General features: G+C 41.7%; 1 protein-coding gene across 4 annotated transcripts in view; it reads left to right on the top strand.

Moving 5' to 3' along the window:
* XIAP (X-linked inhibitor of apoptosis) overlaps positions 1–17,204 on the top strand; it is a 50,632-nt gene extending 33,428 nt beyond the window's left edge. For all 4 annotated transcript variants that reach the window (XM_074391978.1, XM_010341719.2, XM_074391976.1 and 1 more), the window contains 3 exons: positions 425–467; positions 9,871–10,071; positions 15,179–17,204. In XM_074391978.1, the coding sequence (XP_074248079.1) occupies positions 425–467; positions 9,871–10,071; positions 15,179–15,372 (438 nt within the window). In that variant the 3' untranslated portion in view covers positions 15,373–17,204. The remainder of the gene's footprint in view (positions 1–424; positions 468–9,870; positions 10,072–15,178) is intronic.
* The last annotated feature ends 1,469 nt before the right edge of the window (positions 17,205–18,673 follow it).

Genomic DNA, 18,673 nt, shown 5'->3' with positions numbered 1-18,673 from the left:
ATTTATTTTAAATTTATGATTAATTTAACTTTTCAAATTGAAATGATTGCCTCTACCAAAAATAATTCTGGCCGGGCGCGGTGGCTCAAGCCTGTAATCCCAGCACTTTGGGAGGCCGAGGCGGGTGGATCACGAGGTTGAAAGATCGAGACCATCCTGGTCAACATGGTGAAACCCCGTCTCTACTAAAAATACAATAAAATAGCTGGGCGTGGTGGCGCATGCCTGTAATCCCAGCTACTTAGGAGGCTGAGGCAGGAGAATTGCCTGAGACCAGGAGGCGGAGGTTGCGGTGAGCCGAGATCGTGCCATTGCACTCCAGCCTGGGTAACAAGCGCGAAACTCCGTCTCAAAAAAAAAAATAAAAAAAAAATAATAATAATAATAATAATTCTAACTTTTACAATTTATATTTCTATTATAGGTAAGAACTACTGAGAAAACACCATCACTAACTGGAAGAATTGGTAAACATGCTTGTTAAATTAAATATCCCTTTAATTTAACTGCCAATTTATTATAGTTATTATTTATGGGTTGGAAAGACAGGCATGTTCTTTCAAGGTCATCATAATATATTTATTTGAGATGAGATCACTATAAATTAAAAATTTAGGTGGGGGACAGTGGGTCATGTCTGTAATCCCAGCACTTTGGGAGGCCAAGGCAGGCAGATCACTTAAGCTCAGGAGTTTGAGACCAGACTGGGCAACATAGCAAAACCCCGTCCCTGAAAAAAAAAAATTAAAAAATATATATATGTGTGTGTGTGTGTGTGTGTGTGTGTGTGTGTGTGTGTGTGTATAAAACAAAAATTTTATTAAAAAGAATTTAATGAAGTACTTTTAAATTTCAGTCATAGGCCAGGCATGCTGGCTCACGCCTGTAATCCCAACACTTTGGGAAGTGGAGGTGGGCAGATCACCTGAGGTCAGGAATTCAAGATCAGCCTGGCCAACGTGGTGAAACCCCATCTCTACTAAAAATACAAAAATTAGCCGGGTATGATGGTGTGCACCTGTAATCCCAGCTACTTGGGAGACTGAGGCAGGATAATCTCTTGAACCTGGGCAGCAGAGGTTGCAGTGAGCCGAGATCATGCCAGTGCACTCCAGCCTGGCAACAGAGTGAGACTCCATCTCAAAAAAAAAAAAGAAAAAAAATTTCAGTCAGACATGTCTGTATTAAGAATGTTAGGCCGGGCGCGGTGGCTCAAGCCTGTAATCCCAGCACTTTGGGAGGCCGAGGCAGGTGGATCACAAGGTCAAGAGATCGAGACCATCTTGGTCAACATGGTGAAACCCTGTCTCTACTAAAAATACAAAAAAAATAGCTGGGCATGGTGGTGCGTGCCTGTAATCCCAGCTACTCAGGAGGCTGAGGTAGGAGAATTGCCTGAACCCAGGAGGCGGAGGTTGCGGTGAGCTGAGATCGCGCCATTGCACTCCAGCCTGGGTAACAAGAGCGAAAACTCCATCTCAAAAAAAAAAAAAAAAAAAGAATGTTAGTAGGACATCAGATAGTTTTTCCAAGTTCAGGAGGAACACTCATAGGCTGTCTCATTACCATTTCTGCTAAAATCATGAGAAAGGGTGAAGTGTATTTTTGTCCCTGGGGTTCCTTAAGTAAGCCAGAATTATGAATTCAGTGTTATACTAGTGTGCCATTACCATGATAAGCCCTAGTCCTCCTCCTTCTTTATCCCATACTGTCATTGTACCTTCCCCAGCTTCTTCACAGACGTGTAAGGTTTGGTTTGTTTACCTCCTGTTACCTTATGGAGAAGTAAAGCTTTTAAAACTCAGAAAGTGGGCAGAGAAAGATAACAATTGAACGAGGAAGACAGTTGTTATCTCCACTTTTCTATTTTTTTTTCTTTTTTTTTTTTTTGAGTCAGCATTTCACTCTGTCACCCTAGCTGGAATGCAGTGGTGCGGTCTTAGCTCACTGCAAACTCCACCTCCTAGGTTCAAGCGATTCTCCTGCCTCAGCCTCCTGAGTAGCTGGGATTACAGGTGCCCGTCACCATGCCCAGCTAATTTTTGCATTTTTAGTAGAGACCAGGTTTCACCATCTTGGCCAGGCTAGTCTTGAACTCCTGACCTCATGATCCACCCACCTCAGCCTCCCAAACTGATGGGATTACAGGAGTTAGCTACCACACCTGGTGTTATCCCCACTTTTCAGATGAAGAAACAGTCATAGAGGTTTAAGTGACTTGCCCACAGTCACATTACAAATCATAGTGGAACTAGGACTATAAGCAAGGTCTTCTGAATCCTACATCACACTGCAGATCTCATTTTCAACTTAGGCATCATATTTCAAAAGTAGTAGAAAGTTTAATTTTGAATGTATTTAGTGACTCCCCATTCCTATACTGGTAGCATCATCTATTTAGTCTCTCAAGAATTACAAATAGCTGGGTGCAATGGCTTACACCTGTAATCCCAGCACTTTGGGAGGCTGAGGCCGGTGGACCAGCCTGACCAATATGGTGAAACTGGGTCTCTACTAAAAATACAAAATTAGCCAGGCGTGGTGGCTCATGCCTGAAATCCCAGATACTTGGGAGGCTGAGGCAGGAGAATTGCTTGAATCCAGGAGGTGGAGGTTGCAGTGAGCCAAGATCGCACCATTGCACTCCAACCTGGGCAACAAGAGCAAAAACTCCGTCTAAAAAGAGAGAAGAATTAGAAGGCAAGACAGTACTGTGTAGGTATTCATAAATATGCTTGAGAAGGAGAGCTACTTTAATATTAGTTGATATGGGTTTTATAATGAGCATAAACAATACAACCTAATAAATCATTTGTTTAGCCTATATTGTTAACAGTTTCTAAGAAACGAAGATACTATAGCACTTTGTTTTTTGAGACCGTCTCCCTATGTTGACTAGGCTGAAGTGCAGTGACTATTCACAAGCACGATCATAGCTCACTGCAGCCTCAAATTCCTGGGCTCATGTTATCCTCCTGTCTTAGTCTCCTGAGTAGCTGGGACTACAACTGTATGCCACCGCATCCAGCATCTATAACATTTCTTGATAATATCCTGTGGTATTTAATCATTGTTACAATACATATTACTCTTTTTATGACATTTAATGAGACTTCTGGTTTATGGTTGATGTTTTAAAATTGAGATATAATTCATACATCATAAATTTCATCCTATAAACTGTATAATTTAGTATTTTTTTTAGTATATTCACAAGGTTGTGCAACCATTACTTCTATTTTTGTTATATATAAAAAATAATAAATTCAGCTGGCTGCAGTGGCTCATGCCTGTAATCCCAGCACTTTGGGAGGCTGAGGTGGGCAGATCACTTGAGGTCAGGAGTTCAAGACTAGCCAGGCCAACATAGTAAAAGCCCATTTCTTTCTTTTTTTTTTTTTTTTTTGAGACGGAGTTTTGCTCTCGTTACCCAGGCTGGAGTGCAATGGCGCGATCTCGGCTCACCGCAACCTCCGCCTCCTGGGTTCAGGCAATTCTCCTGCCTCAGCCTCCTGAGTAGCTGGGATTACAGGCACGCACCACCATGCCCAGCTAATTTTTTGTATTTTTAGTAGAGACGAGGTTTCACCATGTTGACCAGGATGGTCTCGATCTCTTGACCTTGTGATCCGCCCGCCTCGGCCTCCCAAAGTGCTGAGATTACAAGCTTGAGCCACCACGCCCGGCCGTAAAAGCCCATTTCTACTAAAAATACAAAAATTGCTGAGTGCAGTGGTTCACGCCTGTAATCCCAGCACTTTGAGAGGTCGAAGTGGGCAGATCACCTCAGGTCAGGAGTTCAAGACCAGCCTGGCTAACATGGTAAAACCCCGTCTCTACTAAAAATACAAAACTAGCTGAGCGTGGTGGCGTGCCCCTGTAATCCCAGCTACTTAGGAGTCTTGAGGCAGGAGAGTTGCTTGAACCCTGGAGGTAGAGGTTGCAGTGAGCTGAGATTGCACCATTGCACTTCAGCCAGGACAAAAAGGAGCAAAACACCTCAAAGAGAAAAATTACTTGGCCATGGTGGTGCATACCTGTAGTCCCAGCTACTCAGGAGGCATAAAAATTCCTTGAACCTGGGAGGCAGAGGTTTCAGTGAGCCAAGATTGCCACTGCACTCCAGCCTGGGTGATGGACTGAGATTCTGTCTCAAAAAAGAAAAAACCACATAAATTCTGCTCCATGACTGCTTCTGCAGAGCAGGGCTACCCTCTATGCAGCAAGTGGCATTACTACTCTTTAATTGCAGAACACTGTCATTACCCCAACAAGAAACTCCATACTCACCCATCAACAGTCATTCCCCATTGCCCACCCTGCCCCTAGGCCAAGGCAACCAGTAACCTACTTTCTGTCTCTATAGATTTGCCTATTCAGGACATTTAATATAAGTGGAATCATGTGATATATATCTTCAAGGTGCATCTATGTTGTAGCATATATGAGTACTCAGTTCTTTTTTATGGTAGAAAGAGTCCATTGTATAAATAATGTGACATTTTGTTTATCCATTTGTCAGTTGACATTTGGCTTGTTTCTGCTTTTTGACTATTATGAATGATGGTTCTATGAACATCCATGTATAAATTTTTCTATAGTCATGTTCTTAATTATCTTGGGTATATATCCAGGGACGGAATTGCTGGATCATGTGGTTGTTCAGTATTTAACCTTTTGATAAACTACCAGACAGATTTCCAAAGTGACTGTGCCCTTTGACATTCCTACCAGCAGTGTATGAGGAGTTCATTTTCTCTACATTCATTGTCTGTCTTATTTATCACAGTCATTCCAGTGGATGTGACATGGTATCTCACTGTGGTTTTGTTTGGCATTTCCCTGATGGTTGAGGATGCTGAGCATCTTTTCATGTGCTTATTGGCCATTTATAAATCTTTGTAGAAATGTCTCTTAATCTCCTTTGACTTTTTTTTTTTTTTTTTGAGACAGTGTCTTGCTCTGTCACCCAGGCTGGAGTTCACTGGTACGATCTTGGCTTACTGCAGCCTCTTCCTCCTAGGTTCAAGCAATTCTCCTGCCTCAACCTCCCTAGTAGCTGGGATTACAGGTGCGCACCACCACACCTGGCTAATATCTGTATTTTTAGTAGAGACATGGTGTTGCCACATTAGCCAGGCTGGTCTTGAACTCCTGACCTGGTCTTGAACAGGTGATCTGTGTGCCTTGGCCTTCCAAAGTGCTGGGATTACAGGCGTGAGTCACTGTGCCCGGCCCTTTTTTTTTTTTTTTGAGACAGAGTTTTGCTCTTGTTACCCAGGCTGGAGTGCAATGGCACGATCTCGGCTCACCGCAACCTCCGCCTCCCGGGTTCAGGCAATTCTCCTTCCTCAGCCTCCTGAGTAGCTGGGATTACAGGTACATGCCACCATGCCCAGCTGATTTTTTGTATTTTTAGTAGAGATGGGGTTTCACCATGTCGACGAGGATGGTCTCGATCTCTTGACCTCGTGATCCACCCGCCTCGGCCTCCCAAAGTGCTGGGATTACAGGTGTGAGCCATCGCGCCCAGCCCATTTTTTAATTTAATTTAATTATTTTTTGAGACAAGGTCTTGCTTAGTCACCTGGGCTGAAGTGCAAGTAGTGCAGTCATACTCACTGTGGCCTCAACCTCCCTGGCTCAAGCGATTCACCTGCCTCAGCCTTCTGGGTAGCTGGGACTCCAGGTGTGCATCACCACCTGGAATTACAGGCACGCAAGACCATGCCCAGCTACTTTTTGGATTTTAGTAGAGACAGGGTTTCACCATGTTGGCCAGGATGATCTTGATCTCCTGACCTCATGATGCACCCACCTCGGCCTCCTAAAGTGCTGGGATTACAGGTGTGAGCCACGGAGCCCAGCCAGAATTTTTGTATTTTTTATGGAGACAGGGTTTTACCATTTTTGCCCTGCCTGGTCTCAAACTCTTGGGCTCAAACAATCTGCCTGCCTCAGCTTCTTAAAGTGCTGGGATTACAGGCATGAGTCACTGCGCCCGGCCACCTTTTTTACTTTCTTATTGGTGTTCTTTGAAGCATAAATGTCTTTAATTTTGATGAAATTTAGTTTATCTGTTTTTTGGGGTTTTGCTCATGCTTTTTATGTCGCATTTAAGAAACCATTGTGGGCCGGGTGTGGTGGCTCAAGCCTGTAATCCTAGCACTTTGGGAGGCCGAGGTGGGTGGATCACGAGGTCGAGAGATCGAGACCATCCTGGTCAACATGGTGAAACCCCGTCTCTACTAAAAATACAAAAAATTAGCTGGGCATGGTGGCACGTTCCTGTAATTCCAGCTGCTCAGGTGGCTGAGGCAGGAGAATTGCTTGAACCCGGGAGGCGGAGGTTGTGGTGAGCCGAGATCGCGCCATTGCACTCCAGCCTGGGTAACAAGAGTGGAACTCCGTCTCAAAAAAAAAAAGAAACCATTGTGGCCAGGCGCTGTGTCTCACGCCTGTAATCCCAGAACTTCGGGAGGCCGAGGCAGGTGGATCACGAGGTCAAATCGAGACCGTCCTGGCCAACACGGTGAAACCCCGTCTCTACTAAAAAAAAAAAAAAAAAAAAAATTAGCCAGACGTGGTGACGTGCGCCTGTAGTCCCAGCTACTTGGGAGGCTGAGGCAGGGGGAATTGCTTGAACACAGGTGGCAGAGGTTACAGTGAGCCAAGATCTCGCCACTGCACTCCAGCTGGGCCACAGAACAAGACTTTGTCTGAAAAACAAACAAACAAAAAACCATTGCCTGATTCAGGGTCACCAAGGTTTATACCTATGTTTTTTTTTGTTTTTTGGGTTTTTTTTTTGAAGATTTTTATGGTATTAGCTCTTACATTCTGGTCTTTGATCCATTTTGAGTTAATTTTTGTATATGGTATCAGGTAGGGGTCCATGTTCTTTCTTTTTGTTTTTAGCAAGTTGAGATTGAGATACCTGTAGGACATTGAAGAAGGGGCATAATAAAACCTGTATAAATGAGAGTAAGATGGTACTGGTAGGGGAAGCATCTGGAAAGACCATTTTTTTTTTTTTTTTTTGAGACGGAGTTTCGCTCTTGTTACCCAGGCTGGAGTGCAATGGCCCGATCTCGGCTCACCGCAACCTCCGCCTCCCGGGTTCAAGCAATTCTCCTGCCTCAGCCTCCTGAGTAGCTGGGATTACAGGCACGTGCCACCACGCCCAGCTAATTTTTTTTATCTTTAGTAGAGAGGGGGTTTCACCATGTTGACCAGGATGGTCTTGATCTCTCGACCTCATGATCCACCCGCCTCAGCCTCCCAAAGTGCTGGGATTACAGGCTTGAGCCACTGCGCCCGGCAAAAGAGCTTTTTTTTTTTTTTTTTTTTTTTTGAGACGGAGTTTCGCTCTTGTTACCCAGGCTGGAGTGCAATGGCACGATCTCGGCTCACCGCAACCTCCGCCTCCTGGGTTCAGGCAATTCTCCTGCCTCAGCCTCCTGAGTAGCTGGGATTACAGGCACGCGCCACCATGCCCAGCTAATGTTTTGTATCTTTAGTAGAGACGGGGTTTCACCATGTTGACCAGGATGGTCTTGATCTCTTGACCTCATGATCCACCCGCCTCGGCCTCCCAAAGTGCTGGGATTACAGGCTTGAGCCACCGCGCCCGGCCCAAAGACCATTTTTAAGAAGGGTCCATGAGGGAATGGAAGGAAGCCACCAACATGTAATTAAGTGGGCAGAAGTAAAGGAGCAACAAAACAAACTGGAAAAAAAAAAAAAGAAAAGAAAAGAAAGAAAAGTCAAAGATAAGAGAAGCAGGAAGGAGCAATGTCTAGTTGCCCTCTGGACATTTCCACATAGAATGCATCTCTAAAAACCACTTAGACTGAATCCAGTCCTGCACTTTTTTCTCCTGTATTGGTTAATAGTACTGCAGTTCACAAGGTTGCCCAGTAATTTATGTTGTTCCTAAGCTCTTTGCTCTCTGTAATCCTTTTATATTTAATTAATCATCAGATTTGATGGATTCCATCTTTTTAATGTTGCTTCAGACTTTCCCATGATTCTGCTCTAGTTCAGGCCCTTATTTTTCATCTGGACAATTGTAGTAGTCCCTTAACTGGTCTTTTGTCTGCATTGTAACCTCCCAACAGAGTTTTTCTTTATCAAAACACAAATCTTAAGTTACTTTCCTACCATAAAAATGCCTTTTGTTATTTACTATATATGTTCTTTACAATTACATCTCTACATCTCTTCCAGCCTCCTCTACTTATTTATTTACTTATTTATTTAGATAGCATCTCACTTAGTTGCCAAGGCTGGTGCAGTCTCAGCTCACTGCAGCCTTCACCTCCCAGGCTCACAGGATCCTCCAGCCTTAGCCTTCCCAGTAGCTGGGACCACAGGCGTGTGCAGCCACACCCAGCTGATTTTCGTATTTTTTGCAGAGCCAGGGTTTTCCAGGCTGATCTCGAACTCCTAGGCTCAAGCCATCTGCCCGGCTTAGCCTCCCAAAGTGCTGGGACTACAGACCTGAGCCACCATGCCCAGCCTTATTTTATATATATATATATTTTTAATAGAAACAGGGTCATGCTTTGTTGACCAGGGTGGTTTCAAACTCCTGGTTTGAAGGAATCTCCTCCCTGTCTTGGCCTCCCAAAGTGCTGGGATTACAGGTGTGAGCCACTGAACCTGGCCTCCTCTCTTTCAAAAAGCATCTATTGAGCTATAATGTACATAGAGTAAAGTGCTTAAAGCACCCTAATCATAAGTTTTCTACTTGATGAATTTTAACATATATATGTTAATACATATTAAGTAAAATATATATGTTAAATACATATTAAAATATATATGTTAAAATATATATATATATTTATCTGTGTAACTATCCCCCAGATCAAGATATAGAACATTTCCATAACCCTAGAAAGCTCTTTCATGCTCCTTCCCTATGAGTACTCACCCCCAAGTTATATTCTGGCTTCTATTACCATAGATTAATTTTGTTTATTACCATAGATTAGTTTTGAAGTTCTTATAAATGGACTCATGCAGTAGGTACTCTTTTGTGGCATAATGATGAATTATGATTATGTTTTACTCATTATACCTATGAGATTCATCCATATTGTCTGTGGCAATAGTTTTTTTTTTTTTTCTTGCTGTGTAGTGTCTGAATATACCACAATTTATTTATCTATTCACCTGATGATGGACATTTGAGTTGTTTCTAGTTTGGGGCTATTATAATAACACTGCTATGAATATTCTTCTGCATATCTTTGGCAGAGATACACACTCATTTTTAATACCTAAGAGTGTAATTGATGAGTCAGAGGGTATAAGTGTTCTCTCTTAGCACTTCTCTACACATGCTGTGTTTCTACTTTGAGTATCATAAAAACAAGTTTCCATTGACTTTCTTGCCTTGTCTAGTCCTACCCGCTCTGCTACAGAAATGAAGTTTGAGAGGTAGGAAATTGATCCATTCAAGGTTATAAACTGGGACTTCCCTGATTTCACACCATTTTTCCTAAATAATTGCTAGTGACTCAGTAATAACATCTACTCTTTAAGCACTTTAGGTTAATTGTTAATGAGTATAGCTAGATTCAAAAAATTCAGATTTTTAAAGCCCCTAATCTTGAATAATCCAAAACACTATAAAATACTTACTCATTGCCTTTACAATTAATTGTAAGATTCTGGAAGTGATTCTTCAGTGCCTGAATATTTCAAAAAATCTTCCCAAAGCAGCTTTGCTTTGCTAGTTTGTTTTTGTACTTTTGTTTGCTGCTTAATTTTTTCCTTTTAACTATATTTTGCTATTGAATTGTGATAATGAAAATAATTGTTTAAATTCTATTTTTTTTTCCTCACCAATTTTTATTTCAGATGATACCATCTTTGAAAATCCTATGGTACAAGAAGCTATACGAATGGGTTTCAATTTCAAGGACATTAAGAAAACAATGGAGGAAAAAATTCAGATATCTGGGAGCAACTATAAATCACTTGAGGTTCTGGTTGCAGATCTAGTGAATGCTCAGAAAGACAGTACACAAGATGAATCAAGTCAGACTTCATTACAGAATGGTATGTGTTGCTGTTTTAAAGAGCAAGAAAGGGCCTGGTGTGGTGGCTCACGCCTGTAATCCCAACACTTTGGGAGGCCGGGGCAGGCAGATAAGGACATTTTTTAAACATAACCTTAATGCTTAATGCTGTGTGTTAGTCTGCTGAAACTGCCATAGCAAAATTCCATAGACTAGGTGTGTTAAACAACAGACTTATTTCTGACAGTTTTGGAGCCTCCAAAATCAAGGTGCTGGCTGATTTGGTTATTGGTGAGGGCCTTCCTCCTGCCTTGCAGATGGCTGCCTTCTCATTGTGTCCTCACATGGCATGGGTTGTGGGTAGGTGGGACAAGATGGAGCAAGTACTCCAGTCTCGTTTCCTCTACTTTTAGGGACACTAATCCCATCATGGGGGCCTCATCTTCATGACCTCATCTAAACCTAATTACTTCCCAAATAGCATTTCAAAATACCATTACATTAATCATGGAAAGAAGATTAAAAATATTGGCCAGGTGCGGTGGCTCACGCCTCTAATCCTAGCACTTTGGGAGGCTGAGGTGGGTGGATCACCTGAGGTAAGGAGTTCAAGACCAGCCTAGCCATCGTGGTGAAACCCCATCTTTATTAAAAAAAAAAAGTGTATGTATATATATACACTTTTATTTATATATATATATTGCCTGGGCAGCATAATGAGACAAACTGTAGAGACAAACTGTCTCTACAAAAAATACAAAAATTAGCTGGGCATGGTGGTGTGTGCCTGTAGTCCCAGCTACCTGGGAGGCTGATGAGGAAGATCACCTGAGCCCGGGAGGTCAAGGCTGCAGTGAGCCATGATCATGCTACTGCACTTCAACCTGGGCAACAGAGCGAGATCTTGTCTCAAAAAAAAAAAAAGAAAGAAAAGAAAAAAATGTACATATATTTCATTTAAGGATGATGGACACTATAGTGCTTGCCAGTAACATCCAAGGTTAAAAAAGAGGTTTCAAACTGAGTACACTTTTGGGTACTTTACCTATAATTGTTCTCAAAGCTCTTGACAGTCCTCCCTCAAAAAAGATGAGAATTCTCCTACTGCTTTTTTTTTTTTTTTTTTTTTTTTTTTTTTTGAAATGGAGTTTCGCTCTTGTTGCCCAGGCTGGAGTGCAATGGCGCGATCTCGGCTCACCACAACCTCCGCCTCCTGGGTTCAGGCAATTCTCCTGCCTCAGCCTCCTGAGTAGCTGGGATTACAGGCACGTGCCACCATGCCCAGCTAATTTTTTGTATTTTTAGTAGAGACGGGGTTTCACCATGTTGACCAGGATGGTCTCGATCTCTCGACCTCGTGATCCACCCGCCTCGGCCTCCCAAAGTGCTGGGATTACAGGCTTCAGCCACCGTGCCCGGCTTATTTTTTATTTTTTAAAATTTCTGTATCTGTGTATCTAGTCCCATTCCCCACTCTACCCCCAACTCCCTGAATCTACTTTGTGAACTCATCTTTCAAAGCTCAGCTCAGAAGTCACTTCTCTCAAGTTTTCTCTTGTACCCACGGCAGAATTAGGAGCTCCTTCTTACCTACTCCTGGTGCTGGTAGAGATATTTTTTTTCCTTGAGACAGGGTCTTGCTCTGTCACCCAGGCTAGAGTGCAGTGACGGGATCTCAGCTCACTGCAACCTCCGCCTGAGTTCTAGTGATTCTCCTGCCTCAGCCTCCTGAATAGCTGGGATTACAGGCATGTGCCACCACACCCTGCTAAATTTTTTTGTATTTTTAGTAAAGACCAGGTTTCACCAGGTTGGCTAGGCTGGTCTCAAACTCTTGACCTCAAATGATCCACCTGCCTCAGCCTCCCAAAGGGCTTGGGTTACAGGCTTGAGCCACCACGCCCGGTTGAGCTTTGTTTTTTGTTTTTTGTTTTTTTTTTTTTTGTAGACGGAGTTTCGCTCTTGTTACCCAGGCTGGAGTGCAATGGCGCGATCTCGGCTCACCGCAACCTCCGCCTCCTGGGTTCAGGCAATTCTCCTGCCTCAGCCTCCTGAGTAGCTGGGATTACAGGCACGAGCCACCATGCCCAGCTAATTTTTTGTATTTTTAGTAGAGACGGGGTTTCACCATGTTGACCAGGATGGTCTCGATCTCTCGACCTCGTGATCCACCCGCCTCGGCCTCCCAAAGTGCTGGGATTACAGGCTTGAGCCACCGCGCCCAGCCTGAGCTTTGTTTTTTACACTATTTTGGAACTGGTTTCTGCTCTGCCCTTTAGAACAAGCTTCTTGAGGGTAAGTGCTTTATCTTCTTATCTCTGACACATTCCATGTTTGAGCCTATAGTTGTTTTGTTTTTGTTTGTTTGTTTTTTGAGACAGAGTTTTGCTCTTACTGCCCAAGTTGGAGTACAGTGGCAGGATCTTGGCTCACTGCAACCTCCACCTCCCAGGTTCAAGCGATTCTCCTGCCTCAGCCTCCTGAGTAGCTGGGATTACACTTGCCACCATGCCCAGCTAATTTTTTGTATTTTTAGTGGAAACGGGGTTTCACCATGTTAGCCAGGCTGGTCTCGAACTCCTGACCTCAGGTGACCCACCTGCCTCTGCCTCCCAAAGTGCTGGGATTATAGGCTTAAGTCACCACACCCGGCCAAGGCTGTAGTTTTTATTATGCCCAAGAGGGTGCTTTTTAAAAGGAAAGAGATTAAATAATCCTTTCCTCTACCCTCTAGCCAGAGAAACCTTTCTGAAACATAGATGTGATCATATCTGTCTCTAGTTTAAAACCCTTCACTGGCTCCCAGAGCCCTCGGGATCAAGTCCAAACTCCTTTACATGGCTTGCCTAGTGTTTCATGATCAGACGTGCTTTCATAGCCTCATCTCATGCTATTTTCTGAAATTCTGTGCCCAAGCTTTGCCTGTGCACTTGCATGCCACATTCTGTGTCTCTCCTTGGAGCTTGCTTATGCCATTTCCTTTGCCTAAAACACTCTTCTCCCACTTCCCTTATACCCTAGCAAGCATCCCCAAACTACGGGCATGCGGCCCCCTGAGGCCATTTATCCGCCCCCCCCGCCGCACTTCAGGAAGGGGCACCTCTTTCATTGGTGGTCAGTGAGAGGAGCACAGTATGTGGCGGCCCTCCAACGGTCTGAGGGACAGTGAACTGGCCCCCTGTGTAAAAAGTTTGGGGACGCCTGCCCTATAGCCTCTCTCTCCTAGTAAACTCCTAATTCATTCTTCTGGACCTAGTTTTAGATGTAATTTCCTCCAGGAGGCCTTCATTTATGCATGCATGCACACACACGTACACACACCCTTCCTGTGCTTTTCATAACACATTGTAATTATCTTTGTCATCATACCATTTATAATTTCCTGTTTGCTTGTGTTCTTTCCTTGTCTATGAACAACTGGGGGCCTGAGGTTTATGTATTTGTTACTTGTATCCCTAGTGCCTAGAACCTAGTTAAGCATACAGTAAATATTTGTTGAATAAACCATTGCTTCCCCAAACCCGTTTTCAGAATAGTGTTCAACAGGATACTAAAAGGATGCCATGAAAAAGGAACCCCATAGTTAAAAAGGGAAATGCATTATACAGTTCTAAGTGGGAACATAGACTATATTGTCCTATATTGTACTGTACTGCCCTGTCCTGGATGACAGTGGTTCTCAAATGCCAGTGTGCCCAACCCCAGAAACTTTACAGTTCTGTTTTTTTTTTAATCTTTTTATTTTTTTTGAGACAGAGTTTCGCTCTTGTTACCGAGGCTGGAGTGCAATGGCGCGATCTTGGCTCACCGCGACCTCCACCTCCTGGGTTCACGCAATTCTCCTGCCTCAGCCTCCTGAGTAGCTGGGACTACAGGCGTGCACCACCATGCCCAGTTAATTTTTTTATTTTTAGTAGAGACAGGGTTTCACCTTGTTGACCAGGATGGTCTCGATCTATTGACCTCATGATCTGCCCGCCTCGGCCTCCCAAAGGGCTGGGATTATAGGCGTGAGCCACTGCGCCCTGCCAATTTTACAGTCTTTGAATGGAGCCCAGAAATCTGTTGTTTAAAAATGCCCCAGGTTATTCTCATGGGAAGCCATATTTGCAAACCACTGGTACATAATGATTATAAAGATGTTAAATAAATACTTGTGATTATAAAGATATGGTTAAAATATGTAATGCATCTGGAATAGTGCCTAGCACATACTGTTTATGTTATATTCCTGTTAACTCCTGCTGCTGTTGTCATTATTGTTATATGTGACCATGAAACACATTTTTTGTGGCATATTAACATTTCACAAAACCTATCTGGGGAAAGGCTGAATTAAGCAAGTACTTCATTGCCACCTATATGCTGATGACATCCAGGGCTCTCTCTCTAGCCCTGACTTCTCCTGACCTCAAGATTTAACTCTTCAATTGGCTACTAGATGTTTTTATATGGTTGTCTGGAAAACAACTCAAAAATATCTGAAGATCCCAAACTTCTACCTCCTTTTATATTTCCTAGTGGCATCACCATATCCTTGTCAGCCAAGCTGACAGTCTTGAAATCAACTTTAGTTTGACTTTCCTTTTTTTATTTTTATTTTTATTTTTTGGTTTGTCTTTCTTCTTCAGCCTTCATATCCAATCAGTCACCAAATCCTACTTGTCTCACTTCAGAAGTGTCCTTCAAATCCATCCCTCTGTTTCTGGAATTAGTTGTGACCTTTCCATATGCTGCTCCTTTTACCTAACCCTTGCTTTTCTGCCTGGCAAATTATTGTCCACACTTAAACGTCACACCTCTACTTCCCTCCTCCCCTGACCCAGCCACTGCCATCCTGTAAAGCCTTCTCCAACTGGCCTGAGCAGAAGAACTTGTTCTCTCATCTTGTCCCAGAGCACTTTGTACATAACTTTATTATAGCACTTATCACTTTGTACTTTGTGCTTAACCTCCGTAGCCTCATTTTACATCCTCTCCCACTAGCATGTGAGCTATTAAAGAGCAGATGCCATTTGTGAGTCATCCTCATATCTCCTGGCACTTGTTGGGTGCTTGGCACGTAGTAGAGTTTCGATAAATGTTTTCAATGAATTTAAACAACTAAGAAGGTCTAAAACTGGCATAATTCTTTTCTCTTTGTACAGAGATTAGTACTGAAGAGCAGCTAAGGCGCCTGCAAGAGGAGAAGCTTTGCAAAATCTGTATGGATAGAAATATTGCTATTGTTTTTGTTCCTTGTGGACATCTAGTCACTTGTAAACAATGTGCTGAAGCAGTTGACAAATGTCCCATGTGCTACACAGTCATTACTTTCAAGCAAAAAATTTTTATGTCTTAATCTAACTCTGTGGTAGGTGTGTTATGTTCTTGTTATTGCCCTGATTGAATGTGTGATTTGAACCGACTTTAAGTAATCAGGATTGAATTCCATTAGCATTTGCTACCAAGTAGGAAAAAAAAATGTACATGGCAGTATTTTAGTTGGCAATATCTATGAGTTTCTGGATTTTTCAGGGTATTAGCTGTATTATTTATCCAATTTTTTTTACTCTTATTTAATTTAAACCCTAGACTAAGAAGCATCATATTATAATTGATCACAATGGGTATTCATAGTATACTGACTTAATTTCTGAGTGTAAGTGAATTAATCTTCTGGATTTTTTATTCTTTTCAGATAGGCTTAACAAATGGAGCATTCTGTATATAAATGTGGAGATTACAGTTAATCTCCCCAATCACATAATTCGTTTTATGTGAAAAAGGAATAAATTGTTCCACAGTGGTAGAAAGATAGAGATTATTTTTAGAGGTTTGTTGTTGTGTTTTAGGATTCTGTCCATTTTCTTTTAACATTATAAACACGTACTTGTGCAAATGATTTTTTTTTTTTTTTTTTTTTTTTTTTTTTTTCCTCTGAGACGGAGTTTCGCTCTTGTTACCCAGGCTGGAGTGCAATGGCGCGATCTCGGCTCACCGCAACCTCCGCCCCCTGGGTTCAGGCAGTTCTCCTGCCTCAGCCTCCTGAGTAGCTGGGATTACAGGCACGCACCACCATGCCCAGCTAACTTTTGTATTTTTAGTAGAGACGGGGTTTCACCATGTTGACCAGGATGGTCTCGATCTCTTGACCTCGTGATCCGCTCGCCTCGGCCTCCCAAAGTGCTGGGATTACAGGCTTGAGCCACCGCGCCCGGCGATGCAAATGATTTTTTTAAAGTGATTTGCCATTTTTGAAAGGGTATTTAATGATAGAATACTATCAAGCCAACATGTACTGACATGAAAAGATGTCAAAGATTTATTAAGTGTAAAATGCAAGTGGCAAAACACTATGTATAGTCTGAGCCAAATCAAAGTATGTATGTTTTTTACATGTATAGAACAAAAGATTTGGAAAGATATACACCAGACTATTAAATGTGGTTTCTCTTCAGGGGGGTGGGGAAGGGGACCCAGAGGGGTTTTATAGGGGCCTTTCTGTTTTTTTTTTTCCATTTTGTTCTGTTTAAACTTTTTGTAAGTATATATTACTTTTGTAATCAGAATTTTTAGAAAGTATTTTACTGATTTAAAGGCTTAGGCATGTTCAGACGCCTGCAAAACTACTTATCACTCAGCTTTAGTTTTTCTAATCCAAGAAGGCAGGGCAGTTAACCTTTTTGGTGCCAATGTGAAAGGTAAATGGTTTTGTTTTTCCTGCTTTGTGGCTGAAAACTATTTCTGAGTGGTAGTTTTTTGACAGGTAGACCATGTCTTCTTATCTTGTTTCAAAATAAATATTTCTGATTTTGTAAAATGAAATATAAAATATGTCTCAGATCTTCCAATTAATTAGTAAGGATTCATCCTTAATCCTTGCTAGTTTAAGCCTGCCTAAGTCACTTTACTAAAAGATCTTTGTTAACCCAGTATCTTAAACATCTGTCAGCTTACGTAGGTAAAAGTAGAAGCATGTTTGTATACTGCTTGTAGTTATAGTGACAGCTTTCTATGTTGAGATTCTCATATCATCTTGTATCTTAAAGTTTCATGTGAGTTTCTACTGTTAGGATGATTAAGATGTATATAGGACAAAATGTTAAGTCTTTCCTCTACCTACATTTGTTTTCCTGACTAGTAATTGTAGTAGATACTTCTGAAATAAATGTTCTCTCAAGATCCTTAAAACCTCTTGGAAATTATAAAAATATTGGCAAGAAAAGAAGAACAGTTGTTTAAATGTTTTTTAAAAACACTTGAATAAGAGTCAGTAGGGTATAAACTAGAAGTTTAAAAATGCTTCATAGAACATCCAGGGTTTATATTACAAGATTCTCACAACAAAACTATTGTAGAGGTGAGTAAGGCATGTTACTACGGAAAAAAGTTTGAGAGTAAAACTGTAAAAAATTTTATTTTTGTTGTACTTTCTAAGAGAAAGAGTATTATTATGTTCTTCTAATTTCTGTTGATTACTACTTTGATATTCATTAAAACATTGCAAATTCATTTTATTTATTTTTCTTTTTGAGGTGGGGTTTTGCTGTGTCACCCAGGCTGGAGTGCAGTGGCGCCATCTTGGCTCTCTGCACCCTTCACCTCCCGGGTTCAAGGGATTCTCCTGCCTCAGCTTCCTGAGTAGCTGGGATTATAAGTGAGCGCCACCATGCCCAGCTAATTTTTGTATTTTTAATAGAGACTGGGTTTCACCAGGCTGGTCTCAAACTCCTGACCTCAGGAGATCCATATGCCTTGGCTTCCCAAAGTGCTGGGATTATAGGCTTGAGCCACCATGCCTGGCCAAAACATTGCAAATTTAAATGAGAGTTTTAAAAATTAAATAATGATGGCCCTGTTTCTGTTTTAGCATATAAATCCTCAGTTCTTCACCTTTGCACTGTCTGCCACTTAATTTGGTTATATAGTCATTAACTTGAATTTGATCTGTATAGTCTAGACTTTAAGTTTACATTTAAAGTGTTCTACAAGGGGAGAAAAGTGTTAAAAATTTTTAAATATGTTTTCCAGGACACTTCAGCTCCAAGTCAGTTAGGTAGTTCAATCCAGTTGTTAGCCAAGGACTCAAGGACTGAATTGTTTTAACATAAGACTTTTCCTGTTCTGGGAGCCACACTTCATTAAAATTCTTCTTCTAAAACGTGTGTTTAGAGTTAAGCAAGACTTTTTTTCCCCCTCTCCATGAGTTGTGAAATTTAATGCACAACGCTGATGTGGCTAACAAGTTTATTTTAAGAATTGTTTAGAAATGCTGTTGCTTCAGGTTCTTAAAATCACTCAGCACTCCAACTTCTAATCAAATTTTTGGAGACTTACCAGCATTTTTCTGTGTTTGAACTATAAAAAGCACTGGATCTTTTCCATCTAATTCTGCAAAAATTGATCATTTGCAAAGTCAAAACTATAACCATATCCAAATCTTTTCCCCCTCCCAAGAGTTCTCAGTGTCTACATGTAGACGTTCCTTTTCTGTATAAAGTTCACTCTAGAATTTCAAGTCACCACTTTATTTTACATTGAGTCATACAAAGATTCCTGTTTTGTAGTAAGTGCTTATCTTTATTTGTAATCATTTAGTCTGCTGATCAAAAGCATTGTCTTTTTTTCTTCTTTTTTTAAAAACATTTATTTACAGGATA

Source organism: Saimiri boliviensis, chromosome X, assembly GCF_048565385.1.
Source record: "Saimiri boliviensis isolate mSaiBol1 chromosome X, mSaiBol1.pri, whole genome shotgun sequence".
In the NCBI taxonomy this organism is placed as follows: domain Eukaryota; kingdom Metazoa; phylum Chordata; class Mammalia; order Primates; family Cebidae; genus Saimiri; species Saimiri boliviensis.
This window is presented reverse-complemented; position numbering and strand designations above follow the sequence as displayed.